The sequence below is a fragment of the Pollicipes pollicipes genome, unplaced genomic scaffold (genome assembly GCF_011947565.3).
Source record: "Pollicipes pollicipes isolate AB1234 unplaced genomic scaffold, Ppol_2.1 Scaffold_3087;HRSCAF=3621_pilon_pilon_pilon, whole genome shotgun sequence".
Lineage (NCBI taxonomy): Eukaryota > Metazoa > Arthropoda > Thecostraca > Pollicipedomorpha > Pollicipedidae > Pollicipes > Pollicipes pollicipes.
Genome location: NW_023596225.1, coordinates 41,573,498 through 41,594,940, shown reverse-complemented (window position 1 = coordinate 41,594,940; position 21,443 = coordinate 41,573,498). Strand labels below are relative to the sequence as shown.

The following is a 21,443-nucleotide window of genomic DNA, read 5'->3' as shown; positions in this document are numbered from 1 at the left end:
GCACCGCAGCCGCCGGCGTTCGGCTGCTTCCCACGCCCCCCCCCCCCCTACACACGGTCTCTCCCCTCTCCGCTGCACGGCCCGTCCCTCCGCCTAGCCGGCGTTCCACCGGTCGGCGCTGCCCCTGCTCTGCCTAGCCGGCGCCGCTGAACCGGTCCGGCCCCGTCCAGAGCGTTACGTCAGCTTGCCCAACTCGAACTTCTTGAACATCTCGGAGGCGGTGAAGACGGCGGAGTCGACGATGCCGGCCACGGTGAACGTGCCGCCCACGATGGCGCACACCTGGCGGGCGGACCGGACGACCGTCTGTCTCGAGCGCCACATTTGTCTCGAGCGCCGCGCACATCGCCCAGGGTGAGTTCAGATGGGTAGGGCCATGGCGAGCGGCCGTGGGATGCATCCCACACACACAACATCTCGGCAAGGCAGACATGCTGACAGCAAGTTCGGCCCGAGAAACATCAGCATGTACTGACATGCAGCCTGCACATTTTTATGGACACGCTTGTTGATGTCGGAATAACATGAAACCCTGCCGTCCCCAGAAGAGCCTGTGTTGGCTGCAACTCTCCCTTCAGTTCGCTTTCAATGGCTCCGCTCATGAATTTTCGAGTTGTGCGTCGGTACCATGAATCGTGTGAATCGAACACAAAGCGCCTACAGGAAGGCCCGCTGCTTAAGTTCTGAGCAACGGGAGCGGAAGATCAAAGCACGAATCCACGTTCTGGGCGGGTGACATAAAGAAAAGTTAGGCGTCTTGAGCGCTTCGCACAAGAGATTGCATTTCATGCCGCGGCACATCCATTCAATCTGCGCTCTCGGACCGGGTCGTGGCCGGACCAAGCGCACCAGCCAACCCCAGCACCGTCCCCTGCAAACGGACCCGCCCACCCTCCCGTCTCACCCCGCCCCAGCTCACAGTCGTGATGAAGGTGTAGACGGGCGGCCGACGCTCGTGGTAGCGCACTGTGATCGGGTTCAGGTCGTACTTGAACCAGATGGCCGGCGCCCGACCCAGCTGCGAGCGCGCCTGCAGCAGCGCAGCGCACCGTCAGCGCCGTCAGCCGGAGCCGAACACGGCCGGCGGGGAGACGGCGGACGCAGACAGGCGGGCGGCGGTATCGAATGTCAGCGCCGTCAGCCGGAGCCGAACACAGCCGGCGAGGGGGCGACGGCCACAGACGGGCGGACGGCGCTGACTGTGAGCGCCGTCAGCCGGAATCGAACACGGCCCGCGGGGACGCGACGGACGCAGGCGGGCGGCGGTGCCGTTACGCCCGAGAGACGCACGAGTGATTTGGAGGCATGGCAATAACCAAGGCCAATGCGTTCCAAGAAAGCAACAAGAATAGCAGTCGATGCGCGGATGGCGTAGTATGCAGCATCAAAATAAGACAGCTTGATGTCACAAAGTACACGCAAATAACACATTCTGCGTTATCAGTCGATAGCAGAAACAACAAATGAGCGGCCATTGGGCATTTGGAGTGACATCAAGCGACCGGGAGAAAAATTCCACGACAGAATTTCATTTTCTATCTTATCTTCTATCTGACGTACAACTCTACCGCCATCACCAAGTCCGGCCGGTTCTCGACAGCCAATGACGTACCCGGGAAACGTAGGTGTACTGATAGGATACCAGCTCGACGCCGCTCAGGTCCACGTATACGGTCGGCACCACCTTCATGATGTAGTCGTGCGACGCAGAGGCTGCCAGAAGACGAACCGACGTCAGGGGAGGCCACCGAGCACACACGGACAGAGCGAGCGGAGCGTAAGGAGAGTGGAGGAGCCATACGGACAGCGCGAGCCACACACGGACACCGGCAGTGCTTACGAAAAACACGGTCCACACCGCAGAGTCAAGGCTTCCTACTCGGGTCGCCGGCAATGACCCAGCAGAACTTCCAGCTACCGCCGCGTGAGCGCCCCGCATGCCCTGCGGTGGGTCGGCCTTCTCCCCCTTCCCTCTCTCTCCCCCTTTGCCCCCCCCCCCCCCCCGCTCTGGCGACTTACCGGGCGAGTCGAGCGCGTGCCGCTCGGACAGCGGGCAGCTGGGTCGGCCTCCTCCTCTCCCCCTTCCGCCCCCCCCCCCCCTCCCCCCCAGCTCCGGCGACTAACCGGGCGAGTCGAGCGCGTGCCGCTCGGACAGCGGGCTGAAGCTGGCCATCGGCAGCCGGTCGGCCGACACGCGCCGGCCGAAGCGCAGCTCGTGCACTACGTGCGCGAAGTCCGCCTCGGCCGGCTTCTGGCGCGACGAGTGCGTCGACACGTGGAAGTTACCTGCGGCGGGCGGGGTCAGGCGGGGGTCAGGCGGCCGTCAGGCGGCCGTCAGGCGGGCGTCAGGACGGCGTCAGACGGCCGTCAGACGGCCGTCAGGCGGCCGTCAGGCGGCCTTCAGACGGCCGTCGGGCGGCGTTCAGACGGCCGTCAGGCGGCGGTCAGACGGCCGTCAGACGGCCGTCGGGCAGCCGTCAGGTGGCGGTTAGGCGGCGGTCAGGCGGGGTCAGACGGTAGAGGGGGTCCGAAGGGCTCGTAGGGGTCCTGAGGCTGCTCGAGAGCAGTTACACAAGCCGTGATCATACAACCAGCTTTCAACGTCAAATATTGTTAGGATAACCAGTGTGTACACTATAACGTCATTTAACCAGTCAGCATCTCCCGGTAGTTGGCTGTCGATAGACCATTTAAAACACCTAGGAACTCTGAACTCACGGATGCAACTGTGGGTTACGTGGGGTGTGATGTAGGTTAGAGGCTGACCTGGCACTTTGTTGATCTGGAAGTCGGCCACCATCAGACACCCGGCCCCGGACAAGACGGGCGTTTTCTTGGTGTTCTCCACCATTCCGACCTCGTGCCTGCCCTGGTCATCCTGGATATCCAGGCCGACATCTGGAGACATGCACGATTACCTGACCCTGTTGTACCGCGCAACACGGACGGTCTTGACGACGCTCAACAATTTCGGTCTCCATACCCTGTTCTTTTGACTGGTGGCTGATAAAGAACTACCAGCACATCAGCGTAACATACCAGACGGAAAACATACGGGCCAGAAAGCTAACAATTAAGCTAGCACGCCACAGCATATGGATGCTGCAGTGTCACTGCAAGATCGCAGGAACAGCCCGACATGGACAGCCAAGTGAATGCAGGGAGCTTCCGCGCAGTGAAGGAGCCGCGAGGTTCGCGACAGTCAGCCCTCTTAATGAAGAAGGGTTACGGGCCTTCAGCATCAGCCCACAACACTCTCATACCCCCAGCAGCCAGTACTCAGTCTTTTCGCGCCCGCACCATTGGTCGGCACCAGCTGCCACGCTCCCAGCGGCAAACATTGATTCTAACGCTACTGGAGTCCAACAATGAGTCACATCGCCATCGGCATCCAGCAGCCGCTCTGGCGCTCTCGGCTGCCGATACTCACACTGACACTGCAGGCGGGGGAAGCGAGATCTCCAGGTGGACCGCGATCCTGCCCGACTGGTTGCCGGGGTTGTCCACCAACAGGTCAGACACGCTGCCGGCCACACCAGGCGTCAGTGGCGTACGCGTCCAACGGAAACACGCGTTCAACAATACCAACAACAACAGCAAACATGCAAGTGCGTCCAACGCACACACGCATCCAGCAATAGCAAACATGCACAAACATGCTCACTGCTGTTGCTATGACACAATGCTATTCACAAATTTCCACATGGTTAATGGCGATATAACACCTGCTGCCACAAACTCCACCTCTAACAATGTAAGCAATGTCATATTATTGCCTAGTCAGTTCACATTCAGTGAACATAATTGGAGCCAACACCACAGCTGACAGCATGTGTCAGCCACCAATCAGACAACAGAAAATATGGTTGTGGAAAACAACATGCAATACAAAACAGCAAAATCAGCAACACCTACATATCTGGAGAAATGAAATTCCAGAGCTCAGAAACCAGCAGCAGGAACATGAAGCTGCAGCAGCAGACAGAAATGATGGCGCCCGAAACAGTTGGCTGTGTCAGGTCCTTCGGCACCTTGCGGTAAATATCCAGCCTGAAATGACAAATTTGTTCATTACACATGAGCTTCCCTGGCTTCTCCACCTTTAAATGCCATTGCCTACTGATTTCTGACTTGATGAGCTAACAAACAAATAAAATAAAGATGTAACCATGCAACATCATTCAGAACTTCTGCAAAATTTATGTTGCTCATCCTAAAAATAGCATACCAATATACCACTACTTCTTCCAGGTTGTAATATAATCATGAAGCCATCCAAATCTCATAAAATATCATGAACCCTAGCATACTCATGGTCATCTGAGGTCAGGGTCGTAACAAATATGGACTGATGTGAGGTAACCTCCAATCGAGGCGCTTACAGTGACAGAACAACTTTTTAAATTTCTTCTGCTTTTCTCTGCAAATAGACACAAAACTACACAGATGTGGCCACACATGGTGCCATATACCATTATATATGGCACCACCATATATATATATATATATATATATATATATATATATATCATTTAACCTAACCTGATTGGTCAACAATGAGGTGTAATAAACTGATTTAAAGTGTAGCTCATAATTGCATTTCATGCACCATCCTGTTTGGAAATATTTGATCTAATACATCATGCATAGATTCTGCAAAGGAGAGATCATGCCTGCCTCCTACACTATGAGGATGGCAAGAACAAGGAACCTGTAAAATGTTTCAACACCTTGATGTTGACATGTTAAAACACTGATTGCAGACACCAGCTTAACTTCAACTGAGATCTTTGATCTCTTTTTTACCATCACTATAAATTATCTTTACAAAGATTAAAGGAGCTAAAAACATCAAATTTACTGCTACTTCACAGCTTCAGGACCACTGGATGAGGACATGTGTACATGAAGTCATGCACAACTTAAGACCTGACATAATGATAACAAGTCACAATTTTCAAATCAATATTGAAAACAGCTAAATATGCACTACCTGGTATTGCACTACACCTTACTGAATGGTCCAGGAGCTACTTAACAAAATTTATGATGTTAACAAAACTATTCATGCCAGCATAACATTTAGGGGTGGCATATGCATGCTGCCTGTGGCACCACACAGTAGTAGCATACATGAAATACACTGTCACTTTGAGCCTTATCATCATCTTTTAATTTCAGAAATTGGAAATAGGACAAGATGGTCAGCCAGGAATGGCATTCTTATGTGACATAATAACCACATATGCTAAGATATGCTGACAAAAGCTTCCTGCTAAAGTAGCACTGTTTTTCCTGAATAGCAGGACCAGGATGCTTATGTGTTTGATGCTTGACCTCCAAAGAACACTCAGGTCACACACCCAAACTAATTATCATACCCAGTAGCATAGTGTGCACAGTGATTGGTATACAAGTCATCAGTCAGAATCATATTGGCAGTGAGCTATGCTTCATAGTGGTCAACCAGGCAGCTGTAGCTTATAACATAGTTAGTGAACTTATGAAGCTGTCAGATATTTTGATATTCTCAGGGGAGATTCATTTACAGGCCTTGCATTCCTAAAATATTAAGTGCAGAAGCCATTATAAGCTGTTTAGATTTCAGCTGTGAACCATTGCAGCTTTTCAGACCTTCCTAAGTCAGAATCATTACTTAGCAGCTGTAAGCATGATACATAAATAAACATGACAGTCCAGTGTATCCAATAAATGCAGATCACCATTAACTACCATGAACACCTACCTTTTGACATCAAAGCCCATGATTAATAGTGAACCAGGCCACAAAGTTCTTCCAGGTCAGAATAAATAAAACTGAAAATTCTTCGAGTAGCTCTGAAACAAAAACAACAAAAATAAATGTACTTGTGACTCACGGTGGGGAAAAATAAACGATAACATCGGGCTGGACGTCAAAACAAACAAAATAGTGGGGCCAAACTCTGTCAACCAGAAACAGCAAAGCTCGCCCAGCCTGCCCCAGCTAACATGTTGGTTTTACGCAGCTCTCCAAAAGCTGTATTTCATGGCGTTACGGCTAAAAAAATGCTTAGAACACATAATACGACGGGAAACGTGCATCCATCACACGCAAACTCAGCTCATGCGACCCGCGACCTCATGTACAGCCGACAATGTAAACATCGCAAGCGAGATTCGTAACAGCTGCGCCATGATGGTTTTGCTGACGGCGATTTGTATTTTTCTTTTACTGGGAGCCTTCCGTGCCCTGTGAGCCACGTCCCACGCCAACGGCTTATCAACCCATACCGTCTGGTAACACCGACACTCGACTACTTTACCTCGGGATCCATGCCGGTGTATACCACTGTGATGCATTCTTCTTCATCCTACCTTTCTCAAGAGCTGGTAAGTTGGCAGAGTACAGGGTTAAGTGGGTGTGCGTAAGCAATTGCTCACAGCCTAAGAAGCACGCCAGCATGGTGGAACTGGCATTCCGGAGAAGTGCTCGCCTCTGCGGAACCATTGTCATCGGAACGAGATGCTCCGTGGGCGCCGAGCTCCTCTCCTTTCCAAGAATGCTGATGCATTAAGCCTATGGCAACGCATGTAAGGATCAAAGTTTGTATGGCGCTCCCACTTTCCGAGACCTTCCTTCGTATTTGTCGGAGGAATACTGTCTTGTCCTCGGTCTCAAAAGTCGCCTTAGAAAAAAAACAAACAACGCGATTGTGTGCCCTCCATGCAACCACGCATATGCATGTAAATATCTATTTGTGCCGATAGCACTGCCTCCTATCCGTTTCATAAGCACTATCAATGCTGGACAAGCGACAAGCACTACAAAACCGTGCCGTTTCGCCGGGTGTGAGGAACCGGGACCCGCAGCACCGCGAGGGACATCGACGACCAGCCGGCACGCCCAGCCGCCGCTAGACCTCGACGCCCAAGTCGGGATAGCTGGCGCAGCTCCAGGGCCCGTTCACGAAGAGTCGCTGGAGCCGGTCGGCCGTGGCCGCATCGAGTTCGGCGGCGCGGCCCCCGAGGAGGCGGCCGCGCTCGCCGTCGGCCGCCACCCCGCCCTGGCCCAGCAGCTGGCAGCGCGACAGCACGTAACAGCCGATAGCCAGGCCGCGGCGCACGTAGCCGGGCAGACACTCAGACTGGCGCGCCAGCTCCGCCACGTCCGCCGCCTCGAAGCGCGCCAGGTGCGTGCCGAAGCGCACGGCGTGCTGGTAGAAGCGGAAGCGGTAGTAGAAGAGCGCCAGCTGGCCGGTCGCGTAGATGTTGCCGCGCCGCGCCGCCTGCGTCAAGCAGAGGCGGGCTGCGACCAGGTCCCGCCGCACCCCCAGACCGTACAGGTACATCACGCCCAGCGCACCTGCGGCAGCGACGCGCACCGGTCAGCTGGCAGGCGCGCCGGCAGAGCTCGGCCTCGAAGTCGCTGCGTTTGTAGGCGAATCTTTAGAAGAAAAGCGTTGGCTCGCAATTGCTACAGCTTAGGCATTGGAACATGGTGTTCTGTTGGGAGACGCGTTTCGATGTGAGCCTTGGAGCCTTCAGGCCAAACAACAGCGGAGCTCCGAGACAAAACTGCCGCTGAATAGCTCACAACAGGCTGCAAGTCTCAGTCTTGGAGATTATGATTTTATACCGTTTATGACAGAATATGATCGCCCAGCCTTCTGTAAAATGTAGGAACCAGAATTGTATTCAAACTCGTTTGGTCGGTATGCAGAGTGGCACTCCTATAAGCAGGTCATCCTTATCAACGACAGAAGCGTCTTTCATCTTTCATACAGCGGAGACCTTTCGCACCAGAGGCCCACCAACCCTTACCAGTAGCCGCCTTAGTGTCACTGTGTTTGCAAGACCTGAGACCCTGGGGGCTGCACAGCCAGTATCCCTACCAAAATGGACTCGAACCGGTCTTAAGACATTCATTGCAGGGGGACAAACACTTAGAGCGCGGAAGCGTAAGCCGTATCTCCCCAGCCGTGTCAGGCCGGCATCGGGTGTTGCAGACTCACATGATTCGACTCTTGTTGTCGACCTGACCCGTTGTGAACCCGCCTGACGCTCCCCCCCCCCCCCCCATTCAACCCTTCACATCAGCGGACATGACGGGGGAAAACAAGGCTGCAGTTGTAGGATTTACGTCTGGCCGCCAGGAGCCCAGACCAGACCGCTTTAACTCGTGTCCCGAACCTGTGTACCGTTGCCCCTGCTGTGCCCGGGACTCTCAGCTACCCGCCACGCCCTACCTTGTGACTCCAGACTGCCGTTGCCGGTGGCCTCCGAGTGCCAGTGGAAGGACTTCTCCAAGTCCAGGGTGTCCCTCCGGGCGAACAGCATGGCCAGCATGGTCTGCGCCTTGACGCTGCCCCGGCGGGTGCCGTCGGCGGCGGCTCGGTCCAGCCATCTGCGGCGATAGACGCCCTTTCAGCGGCGCAGCTTTGCCGGCGCGGCGACAGGAGGCGCCGGCTCGGCGCCGCACCCGCCGCTCGGCGGCCAGCAGTCGCGCTAGGATTACCTTCGTCCGTCGTCCTCGCTGCTCGGCGCGCCGAACCCCATGAAGTAGGCCCTGGCGACGTTGTACTGCGCCTTGTGGATCGTCTCCTCGTGCTCGGGAGTTTTCGGAACGCTGTGAGCCACCGTAAGCATGAGCCTGAAGCCCTTTTTCAAATCCTGCTCGAAGCCCAAGCCTTCGAAAAGCATGACGCCCAGCTGGTACTGCGCGTAAATGTTCTGGGCCGCGATCGGAAGGAAGTGTTCCTTGGCGCGTTCGAAGTTCCCCGTGTCGAAGTACAGCTGGCCCAGGTAGAAGACCGCGCGACGGTCCCCCGCCTCGGCACGCTTCTTCAGGCAGCGCTCGGCGGCGACATCCGAGGGCGGCAGCAGCCCGGACGACGGGCTCTGTTCCCAGCCCAGGTCGCTGATGTCGGAGGCGGAGGACGCGGATGACGCACGCGATGCGGACTCCGCGGTCTTCTCCGCTTGGCCGGGCTGCTCCGTCTCTCCCTGCGGGGAGGCCGGCGACGCGCCGCCCTCCGCCTCCGCCCAGCGGTGTGCTGACTGGGCCGCGCCGCAGTGGGCGTCCGCTTCCTTGGTCGCGTCTTCTGCCCCCTGCCAGCGGAGCGCTGAGTGGGCGGCGCCGCAGTGAGCCCCCGGGTCAGCGACGTCCGCTGCTATCTCCCAGCGGTGAGACGAGTTCGCCGTGCCACAGTGGGCCCCCGGCTCCAAGGCCGCGTTGTCGTCGTCCTCCTCCTCCCACGCTTCCCACCGGTAAGACGAATTCGCCGCGCCGCAGTGGGCGCCGGGGTCTGTCACCGCAGCGTCCTCCTCGTCCCTCGCCTCCCAGCGGTGGGCGGAGTCGGCGGCTCCGCAGTGGGGTCCCGAGTCCTGGCTGCTGCTGTCCGGCGAGGGCGCCCAGCGGTGCGCCGAGCTTGCCGCGCCACAGTGGGCGCCCGGGTCGGCGCTGTACGCTGCCACAGCGAAGCGGTGCACGGAGCTGGCTGCGCCGCAGTGGGCGCCGGCATCCTCAGCAGCGGCCATGCTTCCTGAGGAGTGCCTGAGGAGTTGGGAATATGGACGTCCGCGTGACTATGAGGCGCCGCTGATTCTGTCCAACCGCCAAGGAAAAAATTCGGTGTTTGTACGTCTCATTGCTGCTTCAGAGACAATATCTTTCACTTTTTCTGTTAGTAATCGTACAGCGGTATTTTCTAACGCGCTAGTAAGACATCTTGCAAGTAGACGTGGTACGTTCAAGTGCACCATCGCATCACCAGAGCCTGCCAAAGAGCACTTGCCGGCTGACCTCCAGCCGTCTCGTCAACTCAAGCCGCCCTACGAGCCTTATGTTTTTGAGCGTGGAACGTCTCTAGCTCCCTTTGGTCCAAGAACTTGATGCCGGGCGTTCATGGCTTAGCAAATCACTTGCTTATCCGCTAATCACTTTCTCTTTCGCAGTCTGCTCTCAAATCTTGCTCAGCCGATCGCGGGAATAACGCGATTTATATGTTTAAAAATAATCGCGCGATTTAGTCCCTGCCTTCTACGTAGCATAAACTAAAAGAACTAAAAGACCTATCCTATGAGCCGCCTATCCCTATCCTAGACAAATGTATTTTCTTCACTTTTCATTTACTCAAACCGGTAGAAAAACTTGTCTTTCCACTGTCACGTGCATCACCATCGCCGCACCACCACGTTGCATGTGTTCAGTTATTCCAGTGATCCGGCACAACTCGGATGTAAATTTCCGATCGATTTCACGGGCTGAGCTGCCATCCGGCCATTTTGGTGTCCCTGATCTGTAGTAAGTGAGCGACGTACTCGTGTTCGTATTATAATGTTCATTGCGGTACTTTCCGATTTTCTTAAAATCTTAACAGGCTGCTATACGATGAAATTGCCTATCTTGGTGCCTTTTCGCAGCGCATCCTGTCATTAATCCCACGGAGATAGCAAGATCCTGCCAGTCGAAATTTGGTGTTTCCTGATGACAGTGAAGGAAACTAGCATGCAAATGCAGCCAACAACAATTTGCAAAATTTCAGCACCGTCCAACAACCACAGTCCACACCAACAAGATGTCATATAACTGACCAGCGGCCGCTGTCGTGTTCGCAATGGACCGGAGATAATGGAACATGGAAAATTTAGCTCCTAGCGGAAACCAGTGTGGCCCCGAGTCACGGACCAAATCTTCAACGACGCGTTTTAGGGTATTCGATGCGCCCGATAACTTCCAGGGAGCTCAGCATCAAGAGAATTCAGAACACCGAATTCGCGCCGCACCAATGACGACGCAAAACCAATGAAATAAACCTCAATTGGCAATCTTTGACCTCTTCAGCGGTGCATGGTATGACTCATAATGTCGGCAGCAAATAACTCTAAATTCAAGCGGTCTCAAAGCAATCGTTTTCGCGACCGAAAAGACATGGTGTACATCCAGCGGCCACATGCTCAACAGTCACCAATGAGCGCCGGACGGGCGTCTAGTGCACGGTTTATTCGCCGATACTCCAGACAATATAACGTTTAGGTAAATGCCTTTTGGGTTGGCACATCGATGTCTTAATCCTTCCTTTCGTGCCACAGTGTACGGTGCATTTAAGTTGACATTTGGCAAGCACAAAAAGTCAGAAGGCCCGATGCATCTCGGCCCAAAGGTGGATCAGACGAGAGTCCATAGTTCTTCGATACGCATTCGTGTACGAACACGAGTACCCATATGGGTACCGTCAAAGGAACCTGCTATGGCTGCTGGATACTTGCCATGCAACGGATGCCATCCCATGCTGCATGCAACGAACTGAGATCTTCGTTTCAGAGTGCAGTCGAAACCCGTCCGGCGGCTGCGTATTTATTTATCAGCCTGAGTCGGGCCGGCCGCCATGCTCTACCATCAGCTCGCTTTGGCCGTGGCCGGGCACGGTATTGTTGAGCTCCTCCCCCCGTACGGTAGGTGTTCTCGTCGTCAGCTGTATCGTGGCGCTGCGTCCCTGCACCCGACTGTCTCCGTTGGCCGCTGCGCCTCCGACGGCGCGCGGCCTGGCTGCGCCCCTGCCGGCTCGGACGCCAAGGTCAGCGACGGCGTCACGTGGCCAGCGCCAAGTCTGTGGTGTAGTCGGGCCTCGCGCGCCGTTGGCGTTGGGCAGCCGTCGAGCGACCGTCGGAGGACGTCAGTTTGGTGCGGCACCGACTCCTGAGTCCGGTCGTCGTGGTGGGCCCGATTTGGAGTCTGCTGTCACGAAAGCGGTACGGTCTGCGCGACGCGACAGGATCGATCGCCCGAAGAGCGACGCCCGGCGTGCGTCGGCGCCGGCCTTACCTCTGTCGCCGAAGCCTGTGACTTGTCTGGGTGTCGTCGCGCGCCATGGCCTGGCCGGTGTGCCGGTGGTCACCGCTCGGCCCGTGGGGCGGCGGCGGCGGTCGGCTCCCCCGCCTGGCCACGCTGGCCGCTGTTCTCGCCGCCGTCTACGCGGTGAGGTGGCTGCGGCCAGCGGCGGCGGCGCCGCGAGCGTCGCCACCGCTGGGACGCCGCCGGCCACGACGTGGTCGTGCTGCACCAGTTCGCGCGCGCCGCCATCTCGCCCAACTTGTCGCCGTTCGCGCTCAAGGTGGAGACGTTCCTGCGCATGGCCGGCTTCCAGTACGTGGTGGACACGAGCAAGCCGCTCGGCCCCAAGGGCAAGTGCCCCTGGATCACGGTCAACGGCGTCGACGTGACCGACTCGGAGCTGATCATAGAGCACCTGTTGACGCTGCGACCGCATGCGCTGCCGGCGTACCGGGCGCTGACACCGCAGCAGCACGCGCTCGGCCGCGTCGTCCAGGTGGCGCTGGACGAGCACCTGGTCCTGGCCGTGGCTGCACACCGCTTCGTCGTCGACGGCATGCGCCACCTGGTGCCGATGATGGCGCCGCGCTACCGGCGCCGCTACCGGCTGCTGCGGCCGCTGGCGGCGCTCTGGGCGACGGCCAGCTTCCGCAGCATCGGCTGGGACCGCGACCGGGAGGAGCTGGTCGCGCTGATGCACCGTGACCTGACCGCCCTCGCCGATCTGCTCGGCGACAGGCCGTACCTGCTCGGCGACGAGGTGACGCCGTACGACGCGGCCGTGTTCGGTCAGCTGACGCAGCTGATGACCGGCTGCGCGCCGGCGGTGGGCGGGCTGGTGTGCGAGTTCCCCAGCCTGGTGCGCTACTTTGAGCGGCTGCGAGCGCGCTTCTGGCCCGACTGGGCCCACTGCCTGTCGCCCTGATCGGCGCTGCCCGGCTGCGGCTGCTAGGAGCGAACAGCGGGCGCTGCTGCGTGGCGATGATTTTTCGGCCGGCTCACGCTCTCGCGGCCGTCCGCCGTCCGCTTAGCAGGTTATGAGTCGTGAGTGGAATGCATCCACAGCTGTAGAAAGCCTCAAAGAGGCCAGGCGCAGGGTAGTAGTATGCATCGGTGTATATGCGGATGCAGTGTTGTAGCTTTGCTTTTCCATATCAACCAGGAACAACAATCAAGTTGTCAAGTCTACGCAACATTGCGCGAAATAAACGGGCTGCTGACAAGTATATTGAAACTTAAGTTTCATTCAAATTTGCAGACATCACGCAATTACGTGATGTCTGCAAATCTGAATGCACACTATCAACATGCGTTGATCTCAAATGAACTGTATGATGTTGGTGACTAAATACAACTGCTGCGGTGGGGTCGGTAGGTTAGATCGTACATGACAGGGATCAAGAAGGAAACAAGTGCTTGGCGGCAGCGCATCGCGCGGGTGCAGGTCGTTGTAGGTGAGGTCAGTGCGCGTTATTGTCGATGGGACAGGTGTTTCGTCCCTTTCTGTTGGTGGCATTCAAAACCGGCCACCGTTGCGCTGCTTGCGGGTCGTGTTCGATTCGTCTTGATTTCTCTCACCTTCTGAATTCGCAGCTTGCTGCTATATTTGCAGGGGTACCAAACTGTGCGACATCATCCACACCACCGCGACTGCTAAATGTCGTGGTCTACCGAACTACGCTTACGGATAGCGCAAGCGTATTTACTAGAGCTAATTGATGCTCGCTTAATATATGAGCCGCCCCAAAACTACTCATTTGTTAAGCTTTCGTTGCTCGGGCTAAAAACGATATCGCAGATGTGTATTCTGTTCTGCTCTTCGGTGAAGCTATCTATAGAAATGCTGCTTTGGCTGTTAACATCAAAATGCCCTTGAACGCTTCAAGAACGCAACATGCGTGGTACCCTCAGTGACCCCGCAGATAAGTGAGAACCGAGCACAGCCGACCTCGCAGACGGGTGAGGACCGAACACAGCCGATCTCGCAAACGGGTGAGCACCGAGCATGGACGACCCCGCAGACAGGTGAGGACCGAGCACGGCCGACCCCGCAGACAGGTGAGGACCGAGCACGGCCGACTCGCGCAGACAGGCGAGGACCGAGCACGGACGGCCTCGCAGACGGGTGAGGACCGAGCACAGCCGACCCTCGAAGACAGGCGAGGACCGAGCGCGGCGCAATATAGGCAGGCATGTATCGAACATGGCGCAATGTGGGCAGACACGGAACGAGCACCGTGGCCGTGCATGTGCCCAGGGCCCAGGCATGGCGGTTTGTGGATATGTACGGACCGACTGCGGTGGCTATGTATACAGGTACGGAACGAGCACGGCCGGCCCTGCTAACAAATGCGGACTCAGCAGATGACTAGCTCAAAGGCTCAATAGCCATGAAGCCTCTGACCACGTGTGTTGAAAAGATCGGTAGGAACGGTGTGTTTCACTTAAGATGTAAATTTTAAACTGCAAGTAGAAGTCCAAAAAGCCAAGCATGCATTACTTGACGAGTATTATTGACAATTTTAGGTCTTTTGGATCGGTATCTCACGCAATCAGTGAGAACTGATAGCTAAAGGTGCAGCTCTTCCCTCCCGCGCCCAGCGACAGACCATGCCATTCGCAAGACACCAGCAAGTGTGGGTCATTCTAGAATTAGGAAAAGTACTTCGGGTTCAGGGGCTGTCGTGGGCCGTTTTACAACACTGCTAAGCACTTCTATAAAAACAGAAATCTGTGCAGGTTCAAATGTTTGTAATGTAGAGGTGCATGACAATAAATGGCGGACGACGGGACCATACAGGACCTGACGCGATAGGACACCGAATTTGACGGCAAGTGACGTAATCAAAAGGGAAGAGACGGCACAGGACGGATCACAACGGAACCGCATAGTAGCAGGCTGGGCCCGTCTGGTCCGGTTTAGCCCGGTAAGGTCCCGTCTGGTCCAGTCTGGTCTCGTCTGGTCCCAGTCGATCCCGTCCAGCATCGTCTGATCTCGCCCGGTCCATCTGGTTTGGTCTCCGTCTGGTTTGGCCTGGTCCCACTCGAGTCCGTTCAGTCCTGTCCAGTTGTTTTTAGTCCTGCCCAGTTTCATCCAGTCCCATTCGATTCCGTCCGTTCCCATGCCATCCGTCCAGTCCCGTTCGGCCTCGTCCGGTCCAGACCGATCTCTTCTATCTTGCCCAGTCCCGTCTGGGCTCATTGAGACTGGCTAAACGTATGAATGATTAGCATGACAGAAACGTTAGGAACCTAAAGGCTACTGTTTTGCATAAAATGTACAAGATGCCCATTGTGATGCCTTTAGGCATCTACACCTAGCACACCAATAATTACGATAATTGTTCTGTATTTACTTGGCCCAGGATTTCCTGCTTGCTCATGTGCATTGAGGGGGCTAAGAGGAGCATGAGGGAGTTCACGTAAGTATGGGGGTTCGTCGCTCCGAAAATATATAAATTGACGCCCCTGGCCATCCGATCTCGTGTAGCCCGTGCATAATTATTGAAAGGTGGGCGATGATAATATGATCTTATGACGTCACCAGCAAATCAGCTGAAAATGTTTGGGAATTTCATCTTCAACTGAATCTGGGTAATCGCACTGCAAGTTTGGGAGCCGGTGGGTCGTCTGTGGTTGGTAAGATAGTATTGAGTATATTTGTGTGGCACATAGAGCGAAATGAGGGTGCCAGAAGTATCCCAAAAATTATATTTGATCAGATCATGCCAATGTCGAATGGTTATTACACCGGATATGGTTGATTGACGCCGTTGTGGGAAGTGCGAGTCTTACGATGGTTGATGCCAGGCAATACGTCGTGTAGCCATGTCTCGCTATTCACATTTCTGGGGATTTTCTCTGGATTCGTTTGAGATAAAGGACAGAAACAGCTCAAATGACGTGCTATTCCTATCCTATCCTTGCAAGTGTAAGAGACTGCGACATGCAGTGAGTACTGCCAAGCTATGCTTTCAAGATTTTTTTTAAAAAAAATTGTTTTAGTATGCCTCTGGCCTAAAAACTTCTGATAGTATGAAATTATGATTTTTTGGCAGTGTGTATGCACTCTCCAAAGTGGAGAGCGGTTACAAACTGGGCTCGTACATGCTCAAAAGCAGAGGGCAGTTATGCACCCAGCATATACATCCTCCAAAGTGGAGAAAGACCACACAGAGGGCCCATTCAGTAATACACCTTTCAAAAATCTGCTGATTGAACAATATACTTACTGAAATAAGGAAAAGCTAGAGTTGTGAGTCAAAGAAAATAGGTAATATTAGCTATAAACATGGATCATCAAATTTTCTCCATTTAATTGAAACCAATTTTCTGTATTTGTGAACTGTAGAAGTTTGAACCCAGATGTGCAGTGGCCAGGCTGTTAGCACATCTGGCTGTCACCCAGTAAGCCTGGGTTCTAATCCTGGTGATATTGGGGTCCCTGCACAGTAATATGATCAGTACAGACACCCACATCCCATGCCATTTAAATGGTGGCAAAAGTAATGGTCATATCATGCCTGTCTGAAAGAAATAGCCCATGTCCATAGTTCTGGAAAGTCTTGCAGTTTTCTATGTCCTTGAGGACACCCCCTCTCTCCCTTATTTGGGCTCCTCAAAGAAGGAGACCAAATTTGAGGAGAAACTCACTTGTTACCACAGGTTTTGGGAGGATACTTTTGTTATTTTCTACTTTTTTGCCCCCCTGAACTCAGTTTGCTCTTGACACCAGACTGACATGGGGAGAAAGTGGTTGCTCGTAAGCCTGAAGTGTCATTCAGGTGACCATGAAAAAAACGTGAATGGGAGCACCGTAAATCCGATATGAAACCCAAAGCACTGGCAAAAGGCCATTAAGAAGGTGCGGATCGGACCATCAGATACCAGCCAGAGAGCCCGTTGCACCGATTAGACCCTGGTCTGGACCTGGGAGTCTATTTCCCAACCAGGGACAAGGTCAGAACCCACGATTTACATTGCTCGGCGCACCCGGAGCCAGTGAAGGGTCCCGTGTTGGCCAGGGACACATATCGCCTAACTGGAGGTCCGGCATTGACAAGGGCCCCCGAGTTGGTCAGGGAGTGTTCGAGGGTACCCGAAGAGGGACCGATGTGCCCTTCAAGACTGACGATCAATGGCCTGATGGGAAGGCTGAATGGCTGTAAGGGTCGAAAGGCTGCAGGTCGTCCTGGCCCATATGGCTGTGATCCCAAATAAGAGCCAATATGCCTTTTTCACCAATTGTGGGCCCCTGGGACAATACGGGCACCTATTTCGGCTGGAGACCACTACACCGAATAGTTGGAATAGTTGACTCCGTGCTGCTCTGAGCCCTGGTGCCCGATTTCTCCAGCAGGAACGAGGCCGAGGCCCGCGATTTGCATTGGTCGGAGCCCCTACAGCAATGAGTGGTCTTTTGACGGTCAGGCCCAAGGAGTGTCCAACGGGGTCTTGTGACAGGAGTCCCGAGTGGGCCAGGGGTGACCCTGGGCCCTTTCGGGCCCTTCACCTCGTCTTAGCCAGGGCCCTGTTGGCCAAACATGGGTCTCTGTGCCAGTTATTGGACCACATGTGGTTATCAGGGATGTTGTTGCACCAATGAGGGCTTTTGCGCGTATCCGGCGCCAACTGTTCCGCCCAGAAGCCGCCAGAGGGCCTTCCGCGCCAGGAAGGGCACCAATGTAGGATGTATATCTGTTGGGGCCTCCGGACGAACCCATCAGGCGAACCCGCCTCACCAGAATGCAGCCGGTAGACACCCCGGGCTGGGACGGAATGATCTTTAAGGAATTGCCCAGAGGGGTAGTGTGCACCTAACTTTTCACTAATTGATTCTGACTTATGGTTGAACATTCCCAGGTGAAATAGGACTGCCCGTATTTATACAAGTTGCTGGCCTCATTTAGATTTACTGCCAACGTTCACGGCATGCTCAACATCTCTGTAGAGTGTGGACTTCCTCCCCTAGGCATTAGAAACTACGCTTCTGTCCGATATGAAAAGCCGATAAAAAAGGTAGAATTTATTCCCATTCGGATCTCGTGATCGCCTCATGCATATAACGCCCTGAGCCGACTGTTCGCACGGGATTGTGCATGTTTGAATTTGCTTCAGCAAGATTTTTAGAAGGTGCGTTTTTAGCCCAGTGCGTAGCCACCCTCCATTTTGGAGTGCGTAAAAGCCCGGTGCATAAGCACCCTCCATTTTGGAGATTGTGTATGCACAGCCTAATTGTTCTTCATGGAGGGTGATGATAGGTGTTGCATCACAGTATAATAACTTAATATGACCTTTGCCAATTTTGATTAACAAACATGTTGTGGTCATTTACTTAAGGATCCAAGATTGAGTACCCTTATAACTTTGTGGGGATTTGTACCGGCCTAAACCATAAAAGTACCCTTACTTTATGCTAGTCCTACTCATGGATCAGTGCACCAATTTTTAGATTAAAAATGTGACTATTATACAAACATTTTTTATGCCTAATGCATGTTATCTGAGATCATGCTTTCTCATTACTGGTGATGTGAGATCATGCTTTCTCATTATTGGTGTTGTGATGCAAACATGTTGTTTAGCCTGCTAACTACAGAGTCCCTAAGGCTGCTCTTCATACCACCATATTTGCAATTATAAGATTCACCAACCAGGTGATGTTTTTTCCATTGCTGGTCAAACATGGAATTGTTTTTGCAGGCTCTGGTTTAAGCAGTATTTGCCAAATGATTCAATAATAACACTCATCTGGTAGCAGTTTTTTTTTAGGGGGCCAATACCTGAAAATGTGCAATATGGCTGTTTAAACTATGGTAACAGTTACTAGTTCAATCTGCCAAAATGCCCAAATTTGTATTTCTTACTTAGCCTGTTGTTTCCAAAGCTTATCTTGGCAGCTATGTGGGTAGTTACTTCATTTTTTTCTATTTAAGTCTGATTGTAATTATAAAGAGTTGATTTGTGTGTGCCAAGAAATATGAGGGAGTAATAGGCTGGTTCATGTAAATAGTGTGGCATGAGTTGAACTTAATTGAACTGTGATAGGATGACATGTTCCTTGTAACAAGTATGGCCTGCTCAAAATGCTATTATAGTTCAGTCATGTTGTTATGGATGACAGATGAGATGGAAAAAGCCCAAGAGGCAAGCAGTAAGTTGATAATTAGTCTTGTTATTTGTGGTTTCATCCATTTGAAACATTGAGAAACCTGTTTGTGTTTACAAATGAGTCATGAAATATAACATTCCACTTGGTCATCAGTTAACAGTCATGCATGTAAGTACTGTACTGACGCCATGTGGCTCCTTTGGCACAATGTGGCATCCAGTTATGTGTGTTAAGTACATTCTGTGCTTAGGCATATGATCTGTTTCCATTGCAGGAAACTAAACAAGCATACCAGGTGCCATCTTGTGGCACAGCCTACACGGCAGCCCCCAGTGGGCCTCAGCCTGAGCCCCCCACCAGCCTCAGTGGCCATGTCGGCGGACGGGGGCGGGGACGCGTCGTCGGCGTCGGCCATGTTCGAGGAGACGAGCGTGGACGACCCCGACTGGGTGCCGTATTCCGACCGGGACGAGTGGCGGGACGTGACGCCGCTGCCGCAGGACGACGGGCCGCACCCGGTGGTGCGCATCCTCTACTCGGAGCGCTTCTCCGACGTGCACGACTACTTCCGCGCCGTGCTGCGCTCGGGCGAGGTGTCCGGCCGCGCGCTGCGGCTGACGTCGGCGGCGCTGGAGCTGAACGCCGCCAACTACACCGTCTGGCACCACCGGCGCCACCTGCTGCTGGAGCTCGGCTGCCCGCTGCAGCCCGAGCTCGACTTCATCCGGCGCATGATCGAGGACCACCCCAAGAACTACCAGGTGTGGCACCACCGGCGCGTGCTGGTGGAGCGGCGCGGCCGGCCGGGCGACGAGCGCCGCCTGACCGAGCTCGTGCTGGCGCAGGACCCCAAGAACTTCCACGCCTGGCAGTACCGCCAGTGGGCCGTGCGGCGCTTCGACCTGTTCGACGGCGAGCTGGAGTTCGCCGAGCGGCTCATCGACGAGGACGTGCGCAACAACTCGGCCTGGAACCAGCGCTACTTCGTCGTCAACAACACGACCGGCTTCACGGCCGAGGCGGTGGCGCGCGAGGTCGCCTTCTGCCTGGGCGCGCTGCGCAAGGTCAAGAACAACGAGTCGGCCTGGAACTACCTGCGCGGCGTGCTGTTCCACGCGCCGGAGGGGCTGGCCGGCGCGTCGGACGTGACCGAATTCTGCGACGGTCTCATAGCGGCCGGCTGCCGCGCGCCGCAGCTGCTGGCGTTCGTGGTGGACGCCAGCGCCGAGGGCGCCGCCGCCGGCGACGAGGCGGCGCTGCAGCGCGCGCTGCGGCTCTGCGCCGAGCTGGCCGCCGAGCACGACACGATACGTGAGCAGTACTGGCTGTACCGGCGGCGCGCGCTCGCCAGCAAACACGGCGTCGAGTAGAGGTTTGTCAGCCGGCTGGGAGCTGGCCGAGCTAGCGAGCGCCGGCCGGCCCGGACGGCAGCCGGGCCACCACCTGACGGCATCGGCTCCGTCTGACCGCCGGACGCAGAGCCTCGCGTCGGCGCTGGCTTGACCCACGTGATGGTCGGTCGGTGGCTGATCTCTGGGCGTCTCATGGTGACCGGTAGCGCCGCGAGCACGAGTGGAAGCGATCAGCCACGTATGGCGCGGACGTGAGAGCGGTCAGCCACATGCGATGCGGACGTGAGAGCGATCAGCCGCGGTGGCGCGGACGTGAGAGCGGTCAGCCACATGCGATGCGGACGTGAGAGCGGTCAGCCGCGGGTGTTGCAGACGTGGGAGCGATCAGCCATATGCGTTGCGGACGTGGGAGCGATCAGCCACATGCGATGCGGACGTGAGAGCGATCAGCCACATGCGATGCGGACGTGGTAGCGATCAGCCGCGGGTGTTGCGGATGTGGGAGCGATCAGCCACTTGCGATGCGAACAGGTTGGGTTGAAGCAGGATGAGGCTCGTGGGAATGGACGCGGCTTCGATGTTTGGCGCTCGATGTGCACTCGATGCGACTCGCGCCATGCTTGGTGACCTTATTTGTGGAACTTTGGTATGAAGCATCGCCCGCAATTTACGCATACGCTGTGGGTGGTTTGGAACCTGGAAGGAGCAGATGAAGCGCTTGTTGCGTAGTAGTTGCGCTTCCCCGGCTCTCTTGTTGATACATGACAGTGCGATGAATGCCGCGATAACTGCACAGTCCTGCCCCACAACGCGTTATATTTGAAAATAAAAATCGATTTATGATTGTACTCGCATAGCTTGCTGGTGGCGTGGTCTGCATATCGGTGCGTGCTAGCGATGTTTTCTCCCCTCTGAGCCCGCGCGGGTGTAAATCAAGCTCTCGAGAATTAGGAACCGTCGCACAGCGCGCAGACACCGACGCCCAAACGCGCTTCAACTCCCAGCCGTGGTCCGATTCATTGAGGCGCGCACGTGCACGATCGGTGCGCTCCGAGACTGCCGAAGTACCCGCATATGAAGGCTGTCAACTGAGCCCGAAGCGGCGAACGAACGTTCTCGCGGACAGGACGCGCCGCTCGTCGCCGCGGATCTGACTGACACGGTG

General features: G+C 54.9%; 4 protein-coding genes across 4 annotated transcripts; 2 read left to right on the top strand and 2 right to left on the bottom strand.

Moving 5' to 3' along the window:
* Positions 1-58: 58 nt before the first annotated feature.
* LOC119090380 (endoplasmic reticulum-Golgi intermediate compartment protein 1-like) lies at positions 59-5,980 on the bottom strand. Its single transcript, XM_037213178.1, is given in 9 exon segments — positions 59-282; positions 920-1,030; positions 1,613-1,713; positions 2,125-2,286; positions 2,767-2,898; positions 3,431-3,449; positions 3,451-3,523; positions 3,916-4,050; positions 5,747-5,980. Coding segments are annotated over 9 exon segments (861 nt in total). The 5' UTR covers positions 5,767-5,980; the 3' UTR covers positions 59-174.
* A 916-nt stretch (positions 5,981-6,896) lies between these two features.
* On the bottom strand, positions 6,897-9,740 carry LOC119090178 (LRP2-binding protein-like). The gene is made up of 4 exons (XM_037212968.1): positions 8,498-9,740; positions 8,229-8,386; positions 7,107-7,345; positions 6,897-6,959 (listed from the first exon to the last, which is right to left on the bottom strand). Exons 1-4 carry the CDS (start codon positions 9,517-9,519, stop codon positions 6,897-6,899), a joined length of 1,482 nt encoding a protein of 493 aa, XP_037068863.1. The 5' UTR covers positions 9,520-9,740.
* A 2,281-nt stretch (positions 9,741-12,021) lies between these two features.
* Positions 12,022-13,154, top strand: LOC119090449 (failed axon connections homolog). Its single transcript, XM_037213257.1, has one exon. It carries the CDS (start codon positions 12,114-12,116, stop codon positions 12,738-12,740), a length of 627 nt encoding a protein of 208 aa, XP_037069152.1. The 5' UTR covers positions 12,022-12,113; the 3' UTR covers positions 12,741-13,154.
* A 2,272-nt stretch (positions 13,155-15,426) lies between these two features.
* Positions 15,427-21,126, top strand: LOC119089545 (protein farnesyltransferase/geranylgeranyltransferase type-1 subunit alpha). Its single transcript, XM_037212281.1, has 2 exons — positions 15,427-15,454; positions 19,201-21,126. The coding sequence occupies exon 2, from the start codon at positions 19,298-19,300 to the stop codon at positions 20,294-20,296; it is 999 nt and encodes a 332-aa protein (XP_037068176.1). The 5' UTR covers positions 15,427-15,454; positions 19,201-19,297; the 3' UTR covers positions 20,297-21,126.
* Positions 21,127-21,443: the final 317 nt, after the last annotated feature.